This window comes from Nomascus leucogenys, chromosome X (genome assembly GCF_006542625.1).
Source record: "Nomascus leucogenys isolate Asia chromosome X, Asia_NLE_v1, whole genome shotgun sequence".
NCBI lineage: Eukaryota > Metazoa > Chordata > Mammalia > Primates > Hylobatidae > Nomascus > Nomascus leucogenys.
Window position 1 is genome coordinate 121,094,595 of NC_044406.1, and position 20,143 is coordinate 121,114,737.

At 38.1% G+C, this 20,143-nt stretch overlaps 1 protein-coding gene across 2 annotated transcripts; it reads left to right on the forward strand.

Annotated features, from left to right (window-relative positions):
* Positions 1 to 228: 228 nt before the first annotated feature.
* Positions 229 to 18,836, forward strand: ZNF449 (zinc finger protein 449). Of its 2 annotated transcripts, none has more exons than XM_003272545.4 (5): positions 229 to 293; positions 2,511 to 2,964; positions 4,604 to 4,808; positions 15,404 to 15,517; positions 15,710 to 18,836. In XM_003272545.4, exons 2-5 carry the CDS (start codon positions 2,611 to 2,613, stop codon positions 16,591 to 16,593), a joined length of 1,557 nt encoding a protein of 518 aa, XP_003272593.1. In that variant the 5' UTR covers positions 229 to 293; positions 2,511 to 2,610; the 3' UTR covers positions 16,594 to 18,836. The 2 variants fall into 2 exon arrangements, with proteins under 2 accessions (XP_003272593.1, XP_030662924.1); XM_030807064.1 differs by lacking the exon at positions 229 to 293 and adding an exon at positions 1,264 to 1,358.
* Positions 18,837 to 20,143: the final 1,307 nt, after the last annotated feature.

Below are 20,143 nucleotides of genomic sequence, written 5' to 3' on the forward strand. Positions count from 1 at the left end.
GTTACTCCAAGGCGCAAGGAGAAGCGCTCATTTGGATCACGACCCGGGGTTCGCCCCACCCAACACCCTGCGACTAAGAAGCGCTGAAACAGGAAACGGGAGCCCTTCCAAAACAGCTTGAGGCTGGTTGGAAGCCAGGAAGAGTCCCAGCCCCTCCCACGTCAGCATCCCTGTGGGCGCACAGCGCGGCGGGCGGCGTGTGGCCTGCCGGGAGATGTAGTCCGTAGCGCAGCCCCGCGCCTGCGCCCTGGGCAGTTGCCGGTGAGCTTGGGAGAACCGTGGGCGCTGAGGCGGTGAGTCCCCGAGCGGCCAGAGGGCGTGGCCGTTCCCTGGGGCGCGGGCGCGGGTAGCGGGGCTCCTTTCCATGGCCGGGGCCATGCCAACTGGGTGATTCCAGCTGTGCCCCGGGCGGCGGGCGCCGGAAGGAGTGGTGGGCGGCGGGCCCCTATCCGGCCAGGGTCCCCGCCGCCACTCCCTGCGACCCGACCGGGCCTTCCCGGGAGTCCTCCTGGGCTGGGAGCTCCCCTCCAGGCGTCGGGACCTCGTCGCCCAAGAGCGAACAGGGGCCGCGCCCGAGACACTAGCATCCGAATTTGAATCAGCTTTTACACTTTTTAGGGACGTGTCACTCTTGCCGTTCCTCAAGTGCTCTCTTTACACACATCGCTTTTCTTAGAGGCCCCATGTGGGTGGATTCTCTACGAGAAGGTTTAGAGAGAAATCACTGGTCCCACAGTGAAATGAACGTTTCTCTGGGAAGGGTCCATCAAAGGAAACCCGAAGGGTCAATTCCCTGGTAGACGTGGTGGAAGGTTTTGGGTCAGCCAGGGAAGGGCTGGCCAGCTGTGAGGCTGGAGCAGATTAACGGGTGGGTCCAGAGCCAAAAACAGCACAGTTCCTGGATGCTCTCCAGCAACGGTTAGGTGCCTAGACTCTGGGAAATAGAGGCCCCCTAGGAATGACTCCTGACAAGCAATAAACTTTAATTGAGTGCTTCCTCTGTGCCGGGCATGCTGCTATTCGCTTCCCATGCAATTGGATCCACGCAGAACATTTTATAAAGTAGATGCTATGATTATCTTCTGTTACAGAAGAGGCACTGGGTGTCAGGGTCACACAGCTAGCAGGTTATCATACCTAAGTCGATCTGCTAAAGTCGGGCTACCATCATGGTAAAGGGGGATACAAGGACAGAGTGCTGATTTAGGTTGACTGGGTAGGAAGAGAGTCATGAGTACTTTTTTTCCCTTGAATCCCCTCCAGAGAAGAGGGCAACTACAGCAGCTGTCTCAGCACATGCAGAGAGAGAGGACCCAAGGCACATGGGCAGATACAGGTCTTGAGACCTGTAGAAACATGTATGTGACTGTCTCTGTGACCTCAAAGACTATACTAAGAATATTTTGATGTTTTTAGACCTTTTGATTGCTGGAGAATATAGATTTTGACGTAATCACCATTTCCCTCTGGCATTTACCACGTGACCTTAGACAAGTTGTTCAATCCCCCTAAGCCTCAAACCTCAATTCCCTCATCTGTATCCAGGGGATAATACTAGTACCCAGCTCCTAACCTTGGGTGAGGGTTAATTGGCAAGTATATGTAGAATGCTTAGAACAGTACCTGGCACATAGCATGAACTCAACAAATATCCGTTGTTTATGAATGCATAGCAAATTCCTAATGGCCTCCCTATTGCAGTGTATTTTTCACATAGGAGATCCTCTTGGAATGCTATGGTGGAAGGGAGTGGGGAAGGAATGGCATGGGTTTACTGGGGGAATTACGCAGACTCGGTGAGGACAAGAATGAGAGATGGACAATTTGCTGCCTTTGCAAACCATGGCTCTACCTAAGTTCACTTTGGTCGAAGGCCATTAGGAGGTACTTAAAGCTAGATGGACTTTCAGAGTTTTTTGGAAGTATTGTTAGTATTCCTTCGCCATTTCTTTTGAGATCTACATATATTCAGAAACACATGACAATTGGAATTAAACTGGGAATGGGTTAAATGCCAAGAGATCTATAAGGGTTCATTTATTAATAAATTCAGGGTCCTTAGCCTGGGACCATGGAATTCTAGAGCAGAACTGTCCAATAGACCTTTTTGCAGTGAAGTCTATTAAGCATTTGAAATTTAGCTAATATTACTGAGAAACTAAATTTTTGACTAAACTTAAAAAAGTGTCACATGGGGCTGTTGGCTACCATATTGGACAGCAAGCACAATTCTAGAGGCTTTGAGATTTTATAAACTTTAGAAACTAGATGCAGAAAAGGATGTGTATGTGTATTTTTCTAGGAAGTGAGTCTGAAGCTTTCATCAGATTCTCAAAACCAAGAGAAAAATAATGAACTACTTTAGGTCTTTGGTAAAAACAGAAGTTAACAGGTTCTTTGGTAAAAAAGAAGTTAACGGAGGTTCTTTGGTAAAAAAGAAGTTAACGGAGGTAAGTAAGCCCTCTTGTGACCACTCCTGTTTCTCTTTTCTCATTTTTTTCTGTCCTTAGCTGTAGGTGGCTCCCTCCCACCCCAACGATTTCAGAGAGAAACAAGTCGGAATCTGAGAAGTGAGGCTCCAGATAAACTGTAAACTGCTGGAAGGGGGCAATGGCTGTGGCCCTGGGTTGTGCAATCCAGGCATCCTTGAATCAAGGCTCTGTGTTTCAAGAGTATGATACTGACTGTGAAGTTTTCCGTCAGCGCTTCAGGCAGTTCCAGTACAGAGAAGCAGCTGGGCCTCATGAAGCATTTAACAAACTCTGGGAGCTTTGCTGTCAATGGCTGAAGCCAAAGATGCGCTCTAAGGAACAAATCCTGGAGCTGCTAGTGTTGGAGCAATTCCTAACAATCTTGCCCACAGAGATAGAGACCTGGGTGAGGGAGCACTGCCCAGAGAATAGAGAAAGAGTTGTGTCACTGATAGAAGACTTACAGAGAGAACTTGAGATACCAGAGCAGCAGGTAAGAAAAGAATGTGGGATCTTTGTGATTGGTCCAAAGGAAGTAGCTGAGACAGCTAGGACTAGACCACACATTTGTCTCTATGTCATTCCCCAGCCTCAAGATTTCTCCAGAGTCCTTTTCCTTTTTCTCTTCTGCTGAACTCAGCAAATGAGTCAGTGCTTTTAGCTCTATCAGACTCAATTCCCCTTCTGTAACAAATAGTTTATAATGTCCACTTTACTATGCACAAATGAAATTGACAGACAACATAATCTACCCACATACATCAACCCAAAGCATCAGTAAATTGCTCCATGGCCTGAAGGCCAATTCTAGCCATACCCTGTTTATCTGTATACTCTGTATGTAATGGTTTTTTATCTTGTTGAAAGGTCATTGAAAAAAAGAGGAAGAAGGAGAAGAACTGACAGTGAATGTGCCCCACAGTGCCTAAAATATTTACTATTTGGCTCTTTATAAAGTTTGCCAACCCTGAGTCAAGTCTAGAAGGAATATAAAGGAAAAGAAACATAGTTTGTTATAAATTGATAGGGATTTGTACATATACATGCTTGGGCCTGACCGAATGTCATGAAGTTGTCAGATGTTTGCGTCTATGCTTAGAATCATTGTGAATGGGACAGCCAGAAATTCAGACTGATAAAGCTCAAGTACTACGAACAGTGTTGCTCCTCGTCATGTGATTTTCCAAAATGGCATACGACTCTTGGTAAATCTGAACAATAAGCAGTGTAGTCTTTGCTTTTCACATTAGTGCATTCCTAGAAAATTTCATTTGTGCTGAAACTATGCAAAACAAAACAAACAATTGTACTTATTTGACCAACAAGGTAGGGTTCTTGACAGGTTCTTTTTACTCACATGAATATTTGAGTGGGACATTCCACACTTGGTAGGGACCTGGAACAATTCTGCATTGTAAATTATGTTCCATTAAATTCTGATAGCCACCACCTGTCAGCATATCCGAAACTCCCCATGGGGACAGTGGCACTGTCTGCCATTCAGAATGACTGTGTAAAGCCTCTTTTCAGAAGTGCCATGACTGAGAGAGGGCAGTATCTTTGGGAAAAGGGAGCAGGAGCTTCCAGATGGGCATCAGGGATACTCCAGTCTTGTCTATGGGGGTTCTCTGCAGGAGCTGTTAGCTTCAGGGCTCCTGAACAGGAGTCTTCTGAAGTTTTCTGTCTCCCTAGGGTACTTGGGTTGGTGGTTGCTCTTCCTTTCTCTGTCTCCTTGGTTTTGTTTACTATATAAGATTTTATCTTCATGTGGTCTAGACATTTGCTGCTGAATACAGTCACTACTAGTCATGTACAGCTCTTGAGCCCTTGAAATATGGCCAATGCAAATTGAGATCTGCTGTAAGTATGAAATACACACCACATGCAGAAGACTTGGTATGAAAAAAGTAGGTGAAATATCTCACTAATAATTGTTCATATTGATTACATGTTGAAATCCTGATTGTTTGCATTGGATTAAGTAACACGTACTATTAAGATTGGCCTTACTTTTTAAAAAATTTATTCATATGGCCACTAGAAAATTTAAAATTACATGCATGATTTTCATACAATTCTACTGGAGACTGTTGGTCTAGACTTGAAAGTGATGGTTCTGGCATTTCCCCCAGGTTGATATGCATGACATGCTCTTGGAAGAATTGGCACCAGTGGGAACGGCACACATACCACCAACCATGCACCTAGAGTCACCTGCACTCCAGGTAATGGGACCTGTCCAGGAGGCCCCAGTAGCAGAGGCATGGATCCCACAGGCAGGGCCACCGGAGCTGAACTATGGTGCTACTGGAGAATGTCAGACCTTTCTGGACCCTGGTAAGGCAAGGGTTTCTCTCCTTTCTTTTGTTTCTGTTTTGAGAGTTCAGGAACTCTCAAGGGTTAGGGGTGGGTTAGAAACACCAATTACCCATTGGAAATGGACCACTCAGATAAAGAAGAGGAAAAAGTCTCTCTGGGAATAGTAGGAAACAAAGCACTTTGGATAGAACCCTGGGATTGGGAACTCTTTAAGCTAATGACCCTGATAAGGAGTCTTTTGATCAAGAATGTTACACAGGAAAACTATGGGAGTTTGGATTCTGGATAAGGACTCATTTCTCAGCCCAATTTTAATCAACAGGAACTGTGATGTTGTGGGCCCCAAGGGCCTCGGTTGCTTTTATGGCATCAGAGCCTTATTCAAACTTAATACTTTAGTAATATAGTCTCTTTAGAGCCTGTGAGATCAACCGCTTACTGCAGTCTAAAGGAAATATCTACCTCATTAAATCAAAACCTATTACAGTGTTTTTCAAACTGTAGTAAGCAGACCATTTGCAGCATGAGCACCAGGGGTGCATGTTTAGCAAGCTCTGCAGGTGAGTGCTACACACACTAAAGTCTGAGAATCACTGGCCCAGACACCATAGGGGTTAGTTCTAGAAGGAGAAAGTCCAAGTGGAGAAAGGCAGCAAGATCACATAGTCCAGTTGCTCTTATATTTTATTCCCGTTTGGGGTTCTCTATTTTTTTTTTTTTTTCTGAGACAGGAGTCCTGCTCTGTCGCCCAGGCTGGAGTGCAGTGGCGCAATCTCGGCGCACTGTAACCTCCACCTCCCAGGTTCAAATTATTCTCCTGCCTCAGCCTCTCAAGTAGCTGGGATCACAGGCATTCACTACCACACATAGAGACGGGGTTTCACCATGTTGGCCAGGCAGGTCTTTAACTCCTGACCTCAGGTGATCCGCCTGCCTCAGCCTCTCAAAGTGCTGGGATTACAGGCATGAGCCATTGCACCCGGCTTCTCCTTTGGGGTTTTCTTACCCAGTGTTCCCCGTACCTCTTCTACCCCTCGCATTAAAGCTTTGGCCCGAGTGTGGCCAGAATCCTCTCCCCTGACTCCCCCAGGCACTGTTTCAACATGTTCACACGTTCAAGAGACTGTTAAATACTGAGACCACAGAAGACACATAAAAAATGAAAATAAGAACTGTCCAAGTTATAAAATATAAATGTCTGATCTATCCATAACTAGCTCAGTACCAAGGATTAGCAACCATGCCCCTTTCCACATCATATTAATATCATTTATTCATTTGTACACTATCTGTGAGCACTTTTGAGGAGCCAGACGCCATGCCAGACCCTGAGGATTCAGTAGCACACAAGGTAGAAAAGCAGCTCTGGTCATCCTGGAGATTACAGTTCAGTGGACAATTCAGATATGTCGGTAGGACTTTTTGTCCTGTATGTAACAGAAATCTGACAGTAAATGGTGTGTTGGGAGGAATAGGATGCCCAGGAGCATGGAGGAGGGCCACCTAACCAGCTTTTGGCTGAGAGGGATGTCTGGAGGAAGGAGGATCTGGGTTAAAACCTACAGGATGGATCAAAGTGAGCCTGTGGAGTGGTGTACATGGGAAGCGGAGAGGGCTGGGATCAAAAGCAACAACATGTGCAAAGTTCTGAAGAGAGAGAGAAGACCTCCTGCTGCAGTGCAAGGGACATAGAAGAGCAGTGGGGCAGGAGTGGCAATAGAAGAGGCTGGAGAGAGAAGCAGCATCCTGGGTCATGAAGAACTTGCAGCCTCATGGAGAAGTACACTTGATTATCAGGGAAGTGGGGAACCATTTTGAGGTTCTCCAGTACCAGAGTGATACACACAAATTTGCATTTTAGGAGATTATTCTGGCTATAGTAGGAATGGGTACATACTACTGAAAACAGGAACCCCATTTGGGAGGTTTTGCCATCATTCAGGTGAGAAGATGTTGTTCTAAAGCAAGGGCATGTTGGTGATGATGGAGTGAAAATGTAATTCAAAAGATACTTAGCAGGTGTGAAATACAGAGCTTGGTGATTGACTGGGTGTCAGGGTGATGGAGAAGAAGGGAGTAAGGATGGAATCCAGGTTTCTGGCCATTGAACTGGGTAGATGGTAATATTATTCACTGACATGACAAACAAAAGAGGAAGATCAGATTCGGTGGGTCAAGTTGAGTTTAGATTTGAACATACAGAGTTTGAGGTTCTTATGGGTCTCCAGCAGATTTTTAAATAAAAGTGACAAAAGAGGAAAGCTTTACAAGTATACATGTTGTGGTCAAAGCAGAACTATATGATATTGCCATTTCTGTTCCAAGCTTTACATCATCTACATTTCATAGTCTATTGAGGAATTCTTAAAAAAAAAAAAAAAAAAAAAAAAAAAAGAAAACCGGGTTTATGTGTATATGCCTGGAACAAATAGTAAAACTTAGCTAGTAATATTTTGAAGTATAACTCTTTCTGCATTTGCATTCTGATTCTCCATGTTAATTCGCTCCTTTTGTCAACACTGCAGGTACAAATACCACATAGTAGCAATATTTATCTGGTGTTAATATTTTGCTCTCTAAAGCACATGGAAATCTAGTATATTTAACAAAGGATAGATAGAATTAATTAATTTAACAGATAAAAATTACAAATTTGGAGGACAGGAAATTACCCTTTTCTTATCGCCATTTAAAGTGATATATTATGCTTTGAAAAATGTTGCAAGGCTTATTCTATTATTTAAAGGTTACTTAAACTTTTACTTTAAACAAAAGTATATTTGATGTATTACATGAAATACATTCTATTGTAGACTGAATGGAAAGCACAAGATGCCAGCTGAGTGGAGAAGAAATTCAAAAGTAATGGAAGAAGTCAATTGATTTTATATTAATGTTTGGAACCTATTTCTTATGAGCAAAAAATTAGGTTGTTGAGTATATATGAATTGTGCATATATATTTTTTCATGTAATATAACTGAAAACAATATACACATTCATTGCAAAATAAAAGAGAACTGAAGTGAACAATATAAAGTGACCTAAGGAAGACATAAACTTTAAAACAAAATCCCTTATTTGAATTCATGCTGGACACTTTGATGCCAGAGATAGGCAATAATATTAGAATGTATCAGAAAGAAAAGAGGCAAGGAGACGCTAATCCTAAAAACATAAAATATATCATGCTTATCTTTGAAAATATGGAGTTCAAAATTCGTACACCAAAACTGGATTGCATTTTGAGTTGTCAAAGCCTTGGGTTTTTCATTTCAATTGATGAGGTTTCATTTGGAATGTATGTGAAATGTAAAAGATCACATCTTTTTGGTGATGAAGAATATGAGAGATGAAAATTTAAAATAAAATATAGGACAAACAAATGCTGTCTAGAAAGCATCAGAAGATTCTTATAACTTAAACTTCTTCAGATTATTCTACTATACCAAAAAATTTACCATAAGCTAATATCTAACCCCCAACTGTGGTAATGACATTTCTTGGTGTAGTGAAGCTCTTACGAGACAGTCTTTGCTAATGGGGCTTAATGAAGCCATTCCCTGAGTTTAGGATGAGGGGAACATTCAATGAAGCACCTTTGTTAATCTCCAATTGCTTTTCCCTCTTTGCATTGGATAGCTATTGAAGGGTAATTAATTATCCCCAAAACTTAGCAGCTTAAAGGAAAAAGTATTTATCATGTTACTGTTTTTGAGAGGAATTCAGGAGTGATCTACTAGATGTTTATGGCTCAGAGTCTCTCTTGTAGTTGTTGTGAAGATGTCAGCAGGGACTGGCAGGATGCCTCAATTCCTTGCCAAAGGAATTTCTCCATAGGTTACCTAAGTATCTTTATGATGGGGCAACAGGCTTCCCCCAGAGCAAAGGATCCAAGAGAAAGCAAGGAGGATGACACAATGTCTTTGATAACCTACCTACATACCATACTTATACCATATTCTGTTCATTAGAAGAGTCACTAAGTCCAGCCCACACTTAAGTGAAGGAAAAGGAAGTTCTACCTCTTGAAGGAAAGAATACCGAAGAATTTGGGAGCATATTTTGAATCAACCATGCCTGGACTTAATAGCCTTTTACTTAAAAAAAAAAATCAAAAATAATTTCCTTTTTTTTCTTCAGTTAATTTTTCCTAAGTAAAATTTCTTCACTTAATTTGGTCAAATGTAGTATACCTATGATGGATCTCTTAGCTATAGCCAGAGGATGAGTTTAACATCCTGGGCAATATATTATTGTCATTGGAAAACTAATATTCTAGACTATGGTCTCAAAACCAGGAGACATGATTAAATTTAAGGTAACAGGCTTTGGTTTCTATCTGTAGGGCCCTCCTTTTTTCCTTTTATTTTTAATTGACATGTAATAATTGTACCTATTTAGATATTTTGATATGATATTTTGATATGTGTGTACAATGTGTAATGATATTTTGATATGTGTGTACAATGTGTAATGATCAAATTAGGGTAATTAGCATATCTATCAACTTAAACATTTATCATTTCTTTGTATTTCTCATTCCTGTGGGAGCTAAAAAAGAAAATGAGCTCATAGAAGTAGAGTGTAGGGCCCTTCTCTTTTTACTGACCAGCAGTTAATGTTTCTTCTATTACTGTAAAACCACTCATCCAATAATAGTAGCTTTACAGATAGCTTACATTGAAGGTAAAGAGAAGAGCCCCCTGACAGAAGTAGGCATTAAGGCCTGCTTTTTTATTGCCACTCAACATTGACCCGGAAGCCATGGAGCCAAACTAGAAAACATTTGGAGAATACTTATATATGTGGGTATTGATATGATAAATTTCTAGAATTGGAATTGATTGATTAGTGGGCATTTAAAACTTTAATAGATATTGTCAAATTGCCTTCTGAAATTATTGTACCAATTTATCCTCCCACCACAATATATAGGAATGCCAAATTCTGCTCATCTTCACTTATCTTTGCTATGTAAGAGCCATAACTGTTCTCGCTATGTTGGCCAACAGAGTAGGGCAAATATCTGTGGAAACCCTTTCAGTAGGCATCAGTTTTATTCAGCATTCGTGGTGGTATTTTATTCAATATGTAAGAGTAGAGGATGGGAACTGATACCTAAAGGTGAGACATAGGTCAAAAGTGAATGGGAATTGGTTTTAGCTGACATAGACTGTGAAAATAAGGTTGAGAAATGCAGATAAATTGGTGACAGTGTCCAGAAGTATCTGAATATTACTCAGGACCACAGGGTTGGGGTGGGCTGTGCTACACATATAAGAAGTGCATTAGGTTGACATCCATGAAGAAGCTCAAGTATGAGCACCATGTTCTCACATCCAAGGTGTGGAGACTGTCCTGATGCACCCAATTTGGGGCCAAGCTTTTTGAAAGCTGGCACCAGGAGTATGATGCTGGGGACAAGGAACCAAAGCAAAAGTACTCAAACCTCTGTAATTTGTTGCTGTGCAGAAAGTAGCAGCTAGACTTGAGGGCCAATATGGGAAGCCCGTGAGACACAGCTGCCTGGTAGTAACACTTCTGACCTTAGATCTCATGGGTACCAGATTCTGCTTCCAGGGCTACTTTTAGTCCTTCAACTAGGTCATAGAGCTTCTTTTACCCAAGGAGCAGGTGTCTGGGCCTGGTTTTGAAGTGATATTTGATTAAATCTATAACCTTAAGAGTTTCAAGTTTGTGCTCTGTAAGATGAGAATAGCCATATGAACAATTCCTGTCATTCCCAAAACTGTTTTTCTGGCTTTCATATTGAGATCTCTTGGGCCTCCAGGCTTCTACCACCCTTAGCCTTTGCTACTTGCTGCTCTCCCTAGTTTCAATTCCTTCTCACTTTTGCTTGATGGCAGCTTTCTTTAATCTATGAACTCCAGTTTATTTTTTTCCACTAACTTTTAAAAATTTTTTGTTTTTAATTTTTGCGGGTACATAGTAGGTGTATATATTTATGAGGTATATGAAATATTTTAATACATTGCATGCATTGCATAATAATCACATCACGGTAAATGGGGTATCCATCTCCTCAAGTATTTATCCTTTGTGTTACAAACAATCCAATTCTACTCTTAGTTATTTTTTAAATGTATAATTTCTATTTTTGGGGGGGGGCCTCTTCCACCACATCATCAGTTATCCCACTCCTGGGTTTAAATCCAAGCTTTGTTAACAAAATAGTGAGTTTATAAAACATTTTATTGGAAGTGTATTTTATATTTCTTAATCTAAAATCTATTGTTTTTTTCCCCGTGAAAATATAAAATAAAGTATTTTACACTACTTCCTAGGATTTGATATAATGTACTGAAATCTAAATTTTACTTCAGATTAATGTTAGCCAAACTACTTTGTTAATATCATTTAATGATGTCAATATTTAAATTTTTTTTACATTTACATCTTTTTAAAATAGTGTTATTGAAATATAATTCACATACCATACATTGTCACCCCTTTGAATTGTACAATTTAATGTTTTTTGGTATATTCACAATATGTACAACTGTCACCACCCTGTACCCTTTAGTTATCACTTTTTGGCCCCCATCTCTCCCACTCCAAAGCAACAACTAATTTACTTTTTGTCTCTGTAGATTTGCCTATTCTGGATATTTCATATAAATGGAATCATACAGTATGTGGTCTTTTATGACTAGCTTCTTTCACTTAGCATATTTTCAAGGATCAACTATGTTGTAACATGTATCAGTACTTTATTCCTATTTATGGTTGAATAGTCCATTGTGACATTATACCACATTTTGTTTATTCATTCAACAGCTGATGAACATTTAGGTTGTTTCTGTATTTTGGCTATTATGAATGATGCTGCTATAAAAATTTCAGTATGACATTTTGTATTTATATATGTTTTCATTTTTCTTGGGTATATACCTAGGAGCACAATTGCTAGGTCATATGGTAACTCTATGTTTAAACTTCTCAGGAACTCCTAGACTGTTTTACAAACTGGCTGCACTCTTTTACATTCCCACCAGCAGTGTACAAGCACTCTTATTTCTTCACATCCTAGGTGACATTTATTATTATTATTTGACATTTTTATTCTAGCCATCCTATAGGTATGAAATAGTGACTCATTGTGGTTTTGATTTGCATTTCTTTCTTTGAAGAGTAACGATGCTGAACATGCTTTCATGTGCTTATTGGTCATTTGTATATTTTCATAGACCTATTTAGTTCCCTTGCCCATTTTTAATTGAATTATTTGTCTTTTTATTATTGAATTGTATGTGTTCCTCATACAGGTGACCCTTGAGCAATGTGGAGGTTAAGGGTGCTGACCTATTGTGCAGTTGGAAATCCATATACATAATTTTTGTTTCTCCCAAATTTAACTACTAATAGCCTACTGTTGACTGGAAGCCTTACTGATAACATCAATGGTCAATGAACACATATTTCATATGTTATATTTGTTATATATTGTGTTCTTACAATAAGTAAGCTAGAGAAAAGAAAATGTTATTAAGAAAATCATAAGGCAGAGAATGTATTTATTATTCATTAAGTGGAAGTAGATCATTATAAAGGTCTTTATAGCAACACAAATGAACTAAGACAGTGTGGTACTTCCATAAGAATAGACATGTAGATCAACAGAGTAGAGGAGAGTTTGGTCTTGCTGTCTCAGGGGTGGCAGAGGTGGAAGAAAATCTGCCTGTAAGTGTATTTGTGTAGTTCAAACCCATGTTGTTCAATGGTCAACCGTGTATTCTAGATAAAAGTCCCTTATTAGACATATGATTTGCCAGTATTTTCTCCCATTCTGTGGGCCATCTTTTCACTTTCTTGATAGTGTCCTTTGTAGCCCAAAATATTTTTTTAATTTTGATGAAGTCAAATGCAATTGTTTTTTCTTTTGTTGTTTGTGCTTTTGATGTCTTATCTAAGAAATCATTGCCTAATCCAAGGTCACAAAAATTTTCTCCTGTGTTTTCATCTAACAGTTTTATAGTTTTAGCTCTTACATCTAAGACTTTGATCTATTTTTCATTAATTTTTAATAGGGTGGGAGGTAGAGGTCCAAATAATATTTTTTTCCCATGGAGGCATCCAGGTGTCTCAGCATGATTTGTTGAAAAGGCTATTCTTTTTATATTGAATATCCTTGAAACCCTTGTCAAAATCAGTTGACCACAGGACAGGTATATGGATTTATTGCTGGATTCTCATTTCAATTCTGTTATGTTTAGTTGGTTTATAGTATTTTCTGTGTCTTGTATTATTGATCTTCTGCCTAGATTTTCTATCTATTAGTGCAAGGAGTTATTGAAGTGTCCAACTACTATTGTTGAATTATCTGGTTCTTGTACTATTTCTGTCGGGTTTTGTTTTATATATTTTAGTACTCAGAAATTAAGTGCATACATGATTATAATTGTTATGTCTTCCTGATGGATTGATATTTTTATCATTATAAAATGATCCTGTATATCTTAGTAACAGGGGTTTTTTGTTTGTTTTAATGCCTATTTTGACTGGCTGTCTTGTGGTTGCTACTTGTATGATACATCTTTTTCCATCCATTTACATTCAATCTGTTTGTATCTTTGAATCTAAAGTATACCTCTTATAAACAGTATATAGCTGGATCTTTTCAATCCAGTCAGACCTTCTCTGCTTTCTGATTAAGTCATTTAATGTATTTACATTTAATTTCATTTGTGATATGGTTGGATTTATATCTGCCATTTTGCTTTCTGTTTTCTATATGCCTCAAGTCTTTTTTGTTCCTCTATCCCTCTTTTACTGCTTACTTTTTCATTAAGTAAATATTTCTCATGTAATATTTTACTTACTTTAATAATTTTACTACTTTTATTTCTTTAGTGGCTGCTCTAGGATTTACCATGTACATATTATCATTGGCTTCAAAGTTATACTAACGTAATGCCAGTGAGATATAGACATGTTTCTCCTATATAGCTCTGTTCCCTTTTCCCCCTTTTTGTGATATTACTATCATACGTGTTACATCAAAAATGTTTTAAACCCAAGAATACATTGTTATAATTATTGCTTTATATAATTTTAAGACTCTTAAGAAGCTGAAAGAAGAAAGGAAAATACATATATAACTTTTGTTATATTAACATTGTTTATCATTTCTGATTTTCTTCATTTGTTCCTGTGGATTTGAATTACCAACTGGAGTCATTTCTTCAGTCCCATACACTTTGCTCTTACCCACCTCATTTCTGCTGTTATTGGGAAATATATTACATTTCTATATGTTGTATGCCCAACAATACATTATGTACATATTTTTATACAGTTGCCTTTTACATCTTTTAACAAAAGAAAGAAGCAATACTGTCTTTTCTCATTACATAATTATTTTTACTTGTGCTGCTTTGTCATGTGGATTCAAATTACCATTCATTTAGATTATAAGTCAGTATTTTGTACCTAAGCCTTTGCTATTCTCTCCTATTCCAAGTTTCAATTGAAACTCCATCTTTTACTTCACAGCAGCTTTCTTTTGATCTATTACCTTGAATTTTATTTGACCTGTTTCATATTACACTGTAATTTCACTCTTAGCTTTGAAATCCAAATGAAAACAAAATAGTGAATTTAAACAGCACTTTTATTTGAAATTCAGCTTTAGTTTCTTAATCTTGAAAAGGAAAATTTTTTTCATGAAAAACTAAAACAGGGTATTTTAGCCCACTTCCTCTGCCTTGAATATAATGTTCTGGAATTTAAATTTTCCTTCAGATTAACATTAGTCAAATTAAATTCCTAATGTCATTTTAATAATACCAATATTTAAACATCAGCCTACATTTAGATATCAAATTAGTAATTTACAGCCCACATTTCACTGAAGACCAGTAAACTTGATCAGAGATAAAGGAGGAGAATAAGGGGCTCAGAAAAGAGGATGTAAGCAACCAGCTGTCAGTGAGGAGAGGGGTGGTCAGACAAGGCGAGAATGAGTGGTTAGAAACTTCACCTGGTTGTCCTTAGATTGACACTTTGAAATACTATTTTGTAGTCATTTTGGCTAGTAGTCATTTTCACCTGTATAAGTTATTTGGGCTAATTTTAAGAGAATCCACTTTTAGACTTCAGTGGAAACCAACATAAATACTGCTTTTGCTAGGTTCAACCCAGTTCAATTTTCATTTAAATTCAAAAGACTCCACTGAAATTTTTCCAGTAAACACTTTACTACTTTCACCTCTCTTTCTTCATTTGGCATTCAGTAGCAGTGTTTCCCATTATTAATATGGCAAAACTTTATGAAATTTACTTTATATTTTAGCTCTAACCTAAACAAATCTAGTATCAAAATAGATGCTGAAATGATTTAGTGCATTGATTTCAGCACAGAATTTATTCACTCACCTTCCATAGAGAGAATAGCTTTAAATTGAACACCACCTCATTTTCATTTTGCTCTTATCTTTTAAAGAAAAGACTGTTGTAAGAGACTCAGGTGAAGTAATAGTAATGGAGAAGGAAGTAGATACTAAGAGGCTATGTGTCCAAGAAATCAGCCTAAATTTTGGGAAAACCTTTGATGAGCCAAACTGTAATGCTTCCCATCTTTCTTCTGGCCAGGATATCCATTACCAAAACTTGACATGAACTTCTCATTGGAGAATAGAGAAGAGCCATGGGTGAAGGAATTACAGGATTCTAAAGAAATGAAACAATTACTTGATTCCAAGATAGGTAAGTAATTGTTCTTTGATATACTAGTGGGAAAAAAAAGAAAAATTTAACCTAAATAAAGATAAAGAGTTTGGAATTCTATTTAGGAATTTCTATGTTCCTACCACTGGTTTAACATAACTCTTCATTTTCCTTCACTTTCTTTTCTCCATGGAACACAATATCATCTGCAGTTTCTATTTCTTCTCTCAGGTTTTGAGATCGGGATAGAAAATGAAGAAGATACTTCAAAACAGAAAAAAATGGAGACTATGTATCCATTTATTGTAACTTTAGAAGGGAATGCTCTCCAGGGTCCCATTTTGCAAAAAGACTATGTACAGTTAGAAAATCAATGGGAAACCCCCCCAGAGGATTTACAGACAGATTTAGCAAAACTGGTAGATCAGCAGAACCCCACTCTGAGAGAGACACCTGAGAACTCCAACTTGGAAGAACCTCTCAACCCTAAACCCCATAAGAAAAAGAGTCCAGGAGAGAAACCTCACCGATGTCCTCAGTGTGGAAAATGTTTTGCTCGGAAGTCACAACTTACTGGGCATCAGAGAATTCATTCAGGAGAAGAACCTCACAAATGCCCTGAATGTGGGAAAAGATTCCTTCGTAGTTCAGACCTTTATAGACACCAACGACTTCATACAGGGGAGAGACCCTATGAATGCACTGTATGTAAAAAGCGATTCACTCGGCGGTCACATCTTATAGGGCACCAGAGAACCCATTCTGAAGAAGAAACATATAAATGTCTTGAGTGTGGGAAAAGTTTTTGTCATGGATCAAGTCTTAAAAGACATCTGAAAACTCATACAGGTGAAAAACCTCATAGATGTCCTAATTGTGGGAAAAGTTTTAGTCGACTGACAGCTCTTACTTTGCACCAGAGAACGCATACTGAAGAGAGACCTTTTAAATGTAATTATTGTGGGAAAAGTTTTAGACAGAGACCAAGCCTCGTTATTCATTTAAGAATCCACACAGGGGAGAAGCCATACAAGTGTACTCATTGTTCTAAAAGCTTCAGACAGAGAGCCGGCCTTATTATGCACCAGGTCACTCACTTTAGAGGACTTATTTAAGAATTGCTAAGGGAAACAGGTCCTACACAAATTAACACTAACTCAAAAAAAAAATCTTATCCTGCAGCAGGCTGTTTGTCTTGGAAGCTTTTGTTTGAGCTTATAAGAACATAGACAGCTTTTTTTTTTTTTTTACTAGTTTTAAAACCCATCTTCCAAGGTATATGAATTCTAGAGTATTTATCTACTCCTGTGATTTTCTTAGATTTGATTTCTTCTGTCTGCACAACTCTTCTTTTTTTAATTACAATGAAAAATTTTGTGTTCCAAGGCAACTGTATCATAGGTGTAAACATAAAGCATATAAATTATGACAATCCTTTTAGAGGTAGGGTCAATATAGTGGATAAACATGTCTATCAGACGTATTGATTATAGCAGTACTATAGTTATTCTGCTGTCATTATTAAAGATGATTATATTCATTCAAAGCTTTAGATGTGTCCCATGTGGCAAGAAAGGAGACAGTGAATTTTGTCAAACAATAAAAATGTGTCAGGAACACAAGGATGAAGGGGATGTCATTTGCCTGGTAAGAACTGGGTTATTTCCACTGAAATTTTTTATGTTTAAGGAAATTAAGATTTTAACCTTTACTTTTGAATTTTGCAAAGTTTGCTAGTCTGCTTAGTCAGCAGTCTGTGGTAATACTGCTAAAAGCAGAGTATTAATTTGGTAATTTATTTTGTTCACAGAATAAGTAAGCTCTATGTCTGGAAGAATTCATTTGGCAATTGAAATTATACAAGCAGAATCTAATTTAATTTTGATTGACTGAAAAACCAGGGTCTTTTGCTCTCCTTTGGTATTTCACTCTCCTTTGGTATTCAATCATGTGTCTTTCAGTGCTTTTTAAAATTTTACCCATTCTTTAATTCAGCGTCTCCCTATGTATGTGTCATAGAATACTTAGTTCTGCTAGATATTCTGCAAATATATTTGGGAATTACTTCCTGCTGTTTCACCTCTTAGATTCATAGTGCACATCAGCATATGAGAATCTCTGAGAGGTCCTCTAGAAAGGAGAGAAAAAGCACCCCTTTTGGCTCAATGTTTTCCAAACTTATTTGACCCCAAAACCTTTTTCATATACCCAATAATAAGCTACAGAACTAATATTCCTCAAATGTCTCTTGGAACACACTGCCTTAAACAGATATTTCTATAGCTGTCAGTATAGTTATGTTGCTCCCAAGCCTAGTTATCTCCAGTTGTTTTAAGGGTGTTATGAAAAATTCTTAAAATATATATGAATTTGTGTAACACACACAGAGACACACACACGTACTACTTTAAGGGGGTGAGGGTCATTAATTCAGATAATTTTTAAGTTGCCTCGTGATTCTCAATCTCTTTGAATTTTACTTACATTTACACACACACACACACACACACACACGTATATACACATATCATTTTAAGAAGGTGAGGATCACTAATTCAGATAATGTATAAGTTGCCCAGTGATTCTCAACCTCTTTGAATTTTACTTATAATTACATACACACACACACACACACACACACACACACACACATTGCTACTTATATAAATGTTCTCATGTAATCATGGTAACAGCTCAAATTCCCAAAGCAAGGGACTTCTCATTGTCAATTAAACCTGTTAAAACATGAAAATATTCATTGAGCCTAGTTCCTTGTTATAAAATAGAAGAAATAGGACTTTCAAGCATTTTCCCTTTACGAAGATATTCAGTCATCCTTTCCTTAAACTACAGTTAGGGAAAGTATATCTCTTCTATTCCATTGAAGTTCTCGAAAGTGATATAAATACTTTGGGGGTATCTACTATGTGCCTAACTAGTCCTGTTCTAGGCTTAGTGGAAGCTAGTAAAGAAATATAATTCATGGATCAGGCTCATAAAGATTTTATAATATTTTTAGTTAAACAAGAGTTGGGAAACAGGTGGAGAATAATGCAAGAGAGTTTGTAATTAAGTGCCAATTATACCAACTGCTAGACCCAGGATGTATCTTTAATTCTTGTCATCCAGGTCAACGTATGATGCTGCTATAAGTCTGGGGCTCAAACTGATATCCCAGTAGCAATAAATGTATAATATGGGAGGAGTCTGAATGTAGAAATGAAAAATACAGAATGTAATGGCTTCTCTTTTCTCTCTTGTGGAATTGCATTCAAACCAGAACAGTGCCTTAGAATGGATGTGCCCAACTGCTCTGTATTTATGCAATATTTGAATAAAGCGGAAATGTATGTGCTCTTCCTGCTTCACTTGCACTAATTAATTATTTGAACAACTTAGAGCTTCTTCCCTGAACAGTGGCAACAAGCATGGCAATTGACTCCTGTCCTCATCCCAAGTTGGAATCGCTTTTCTGTCTGCAACCATGGCACTGTGATTATGCATCATTTTTAGGATTTAATACAATCCATTTTTGGCTAGTAGGGTTAGTTGCAATCATAATATGAGTTGCATCCTCCCTCTCATTTATACCAAATATACTTGACTAGATTTTTACAAGTTAGAGAATGTCTAATATTCTTTGTTACAGTGCCCTATATATAAGAATAAATATTTCTGGCATCGAATCAAGAAACACATGAAATAGTTCTTGGAAACAGATAACATATTTAGAACATTGCATGGATAATTATACTTCTATGCCTAATTGTACTTCTGAGCATTTCAAAAAGATAAGGGCAAAATACAGTACCTACCTCCTAGCTATTATAAAGGGGAAATTACAGTACCTACCTCAAAAGTACTAGGAAGATTAAATGAAATATATTTTGCTCTGGCCCCACACACTGTAAGCTTTCAATAAATAACCCCCATATTATATTCTCATTCTTTGTAGTTTAATGATAAAAGCATTTAAAGCTATAGATTTCTTCTCTTTATGGCTTTGCACATACTTCATAGCTTTTATATGTAATGTTCTTATTGATGATTTCAAAATGGTTGTTGTTTTCATTATAATTCCTCTTTGACTTAAGAGATATACAATGTTGCCATTTTCCTCTTAATTTTTGGTTTTGCTACATTGTGATTAGAGAACAAGTTTCATTCTGTTTCTGCTTTGAAAGTTCATTTAGGTTTTTTTAAAGACCTACATTTGATAAAATTTGTTAAGTATCCTAAAACCTTAGAAAATAAGAGCTCTATAGGGTGCAAATTTAGAATAGAGCCTTGGACCGCTCAATTACTTTAATGTCTTTAGGCGTATTCCTGGTGTTTGTGAAGGGTTGGTGACATCGAGATTGAATTGCTCCCCATTCTGCCTCCCTGAACCTTTGTACTCCCCCTTCCCTTGGTAAGTTTTTTCCACCACCTTTGGTCTGTTCTGTGGATGTTATACAGCAATTGTTAGTAGCTGCCTGGGCATTGAGGCAGGCAGTTAAAACAGGAAGCTAAAGGACCTAGGGGAGACCTGGACTCTTCAAACCAGGCTGAGAACGCTCTCGTTCAGGATCCCATAGTTGTTTGTCTTTCTGAAAGCAGAGAGAACCTGTACAGGGCACATTGAGGTTTTTGCAACTGTGACCCTCCTGAATTCTCAGGGATTGT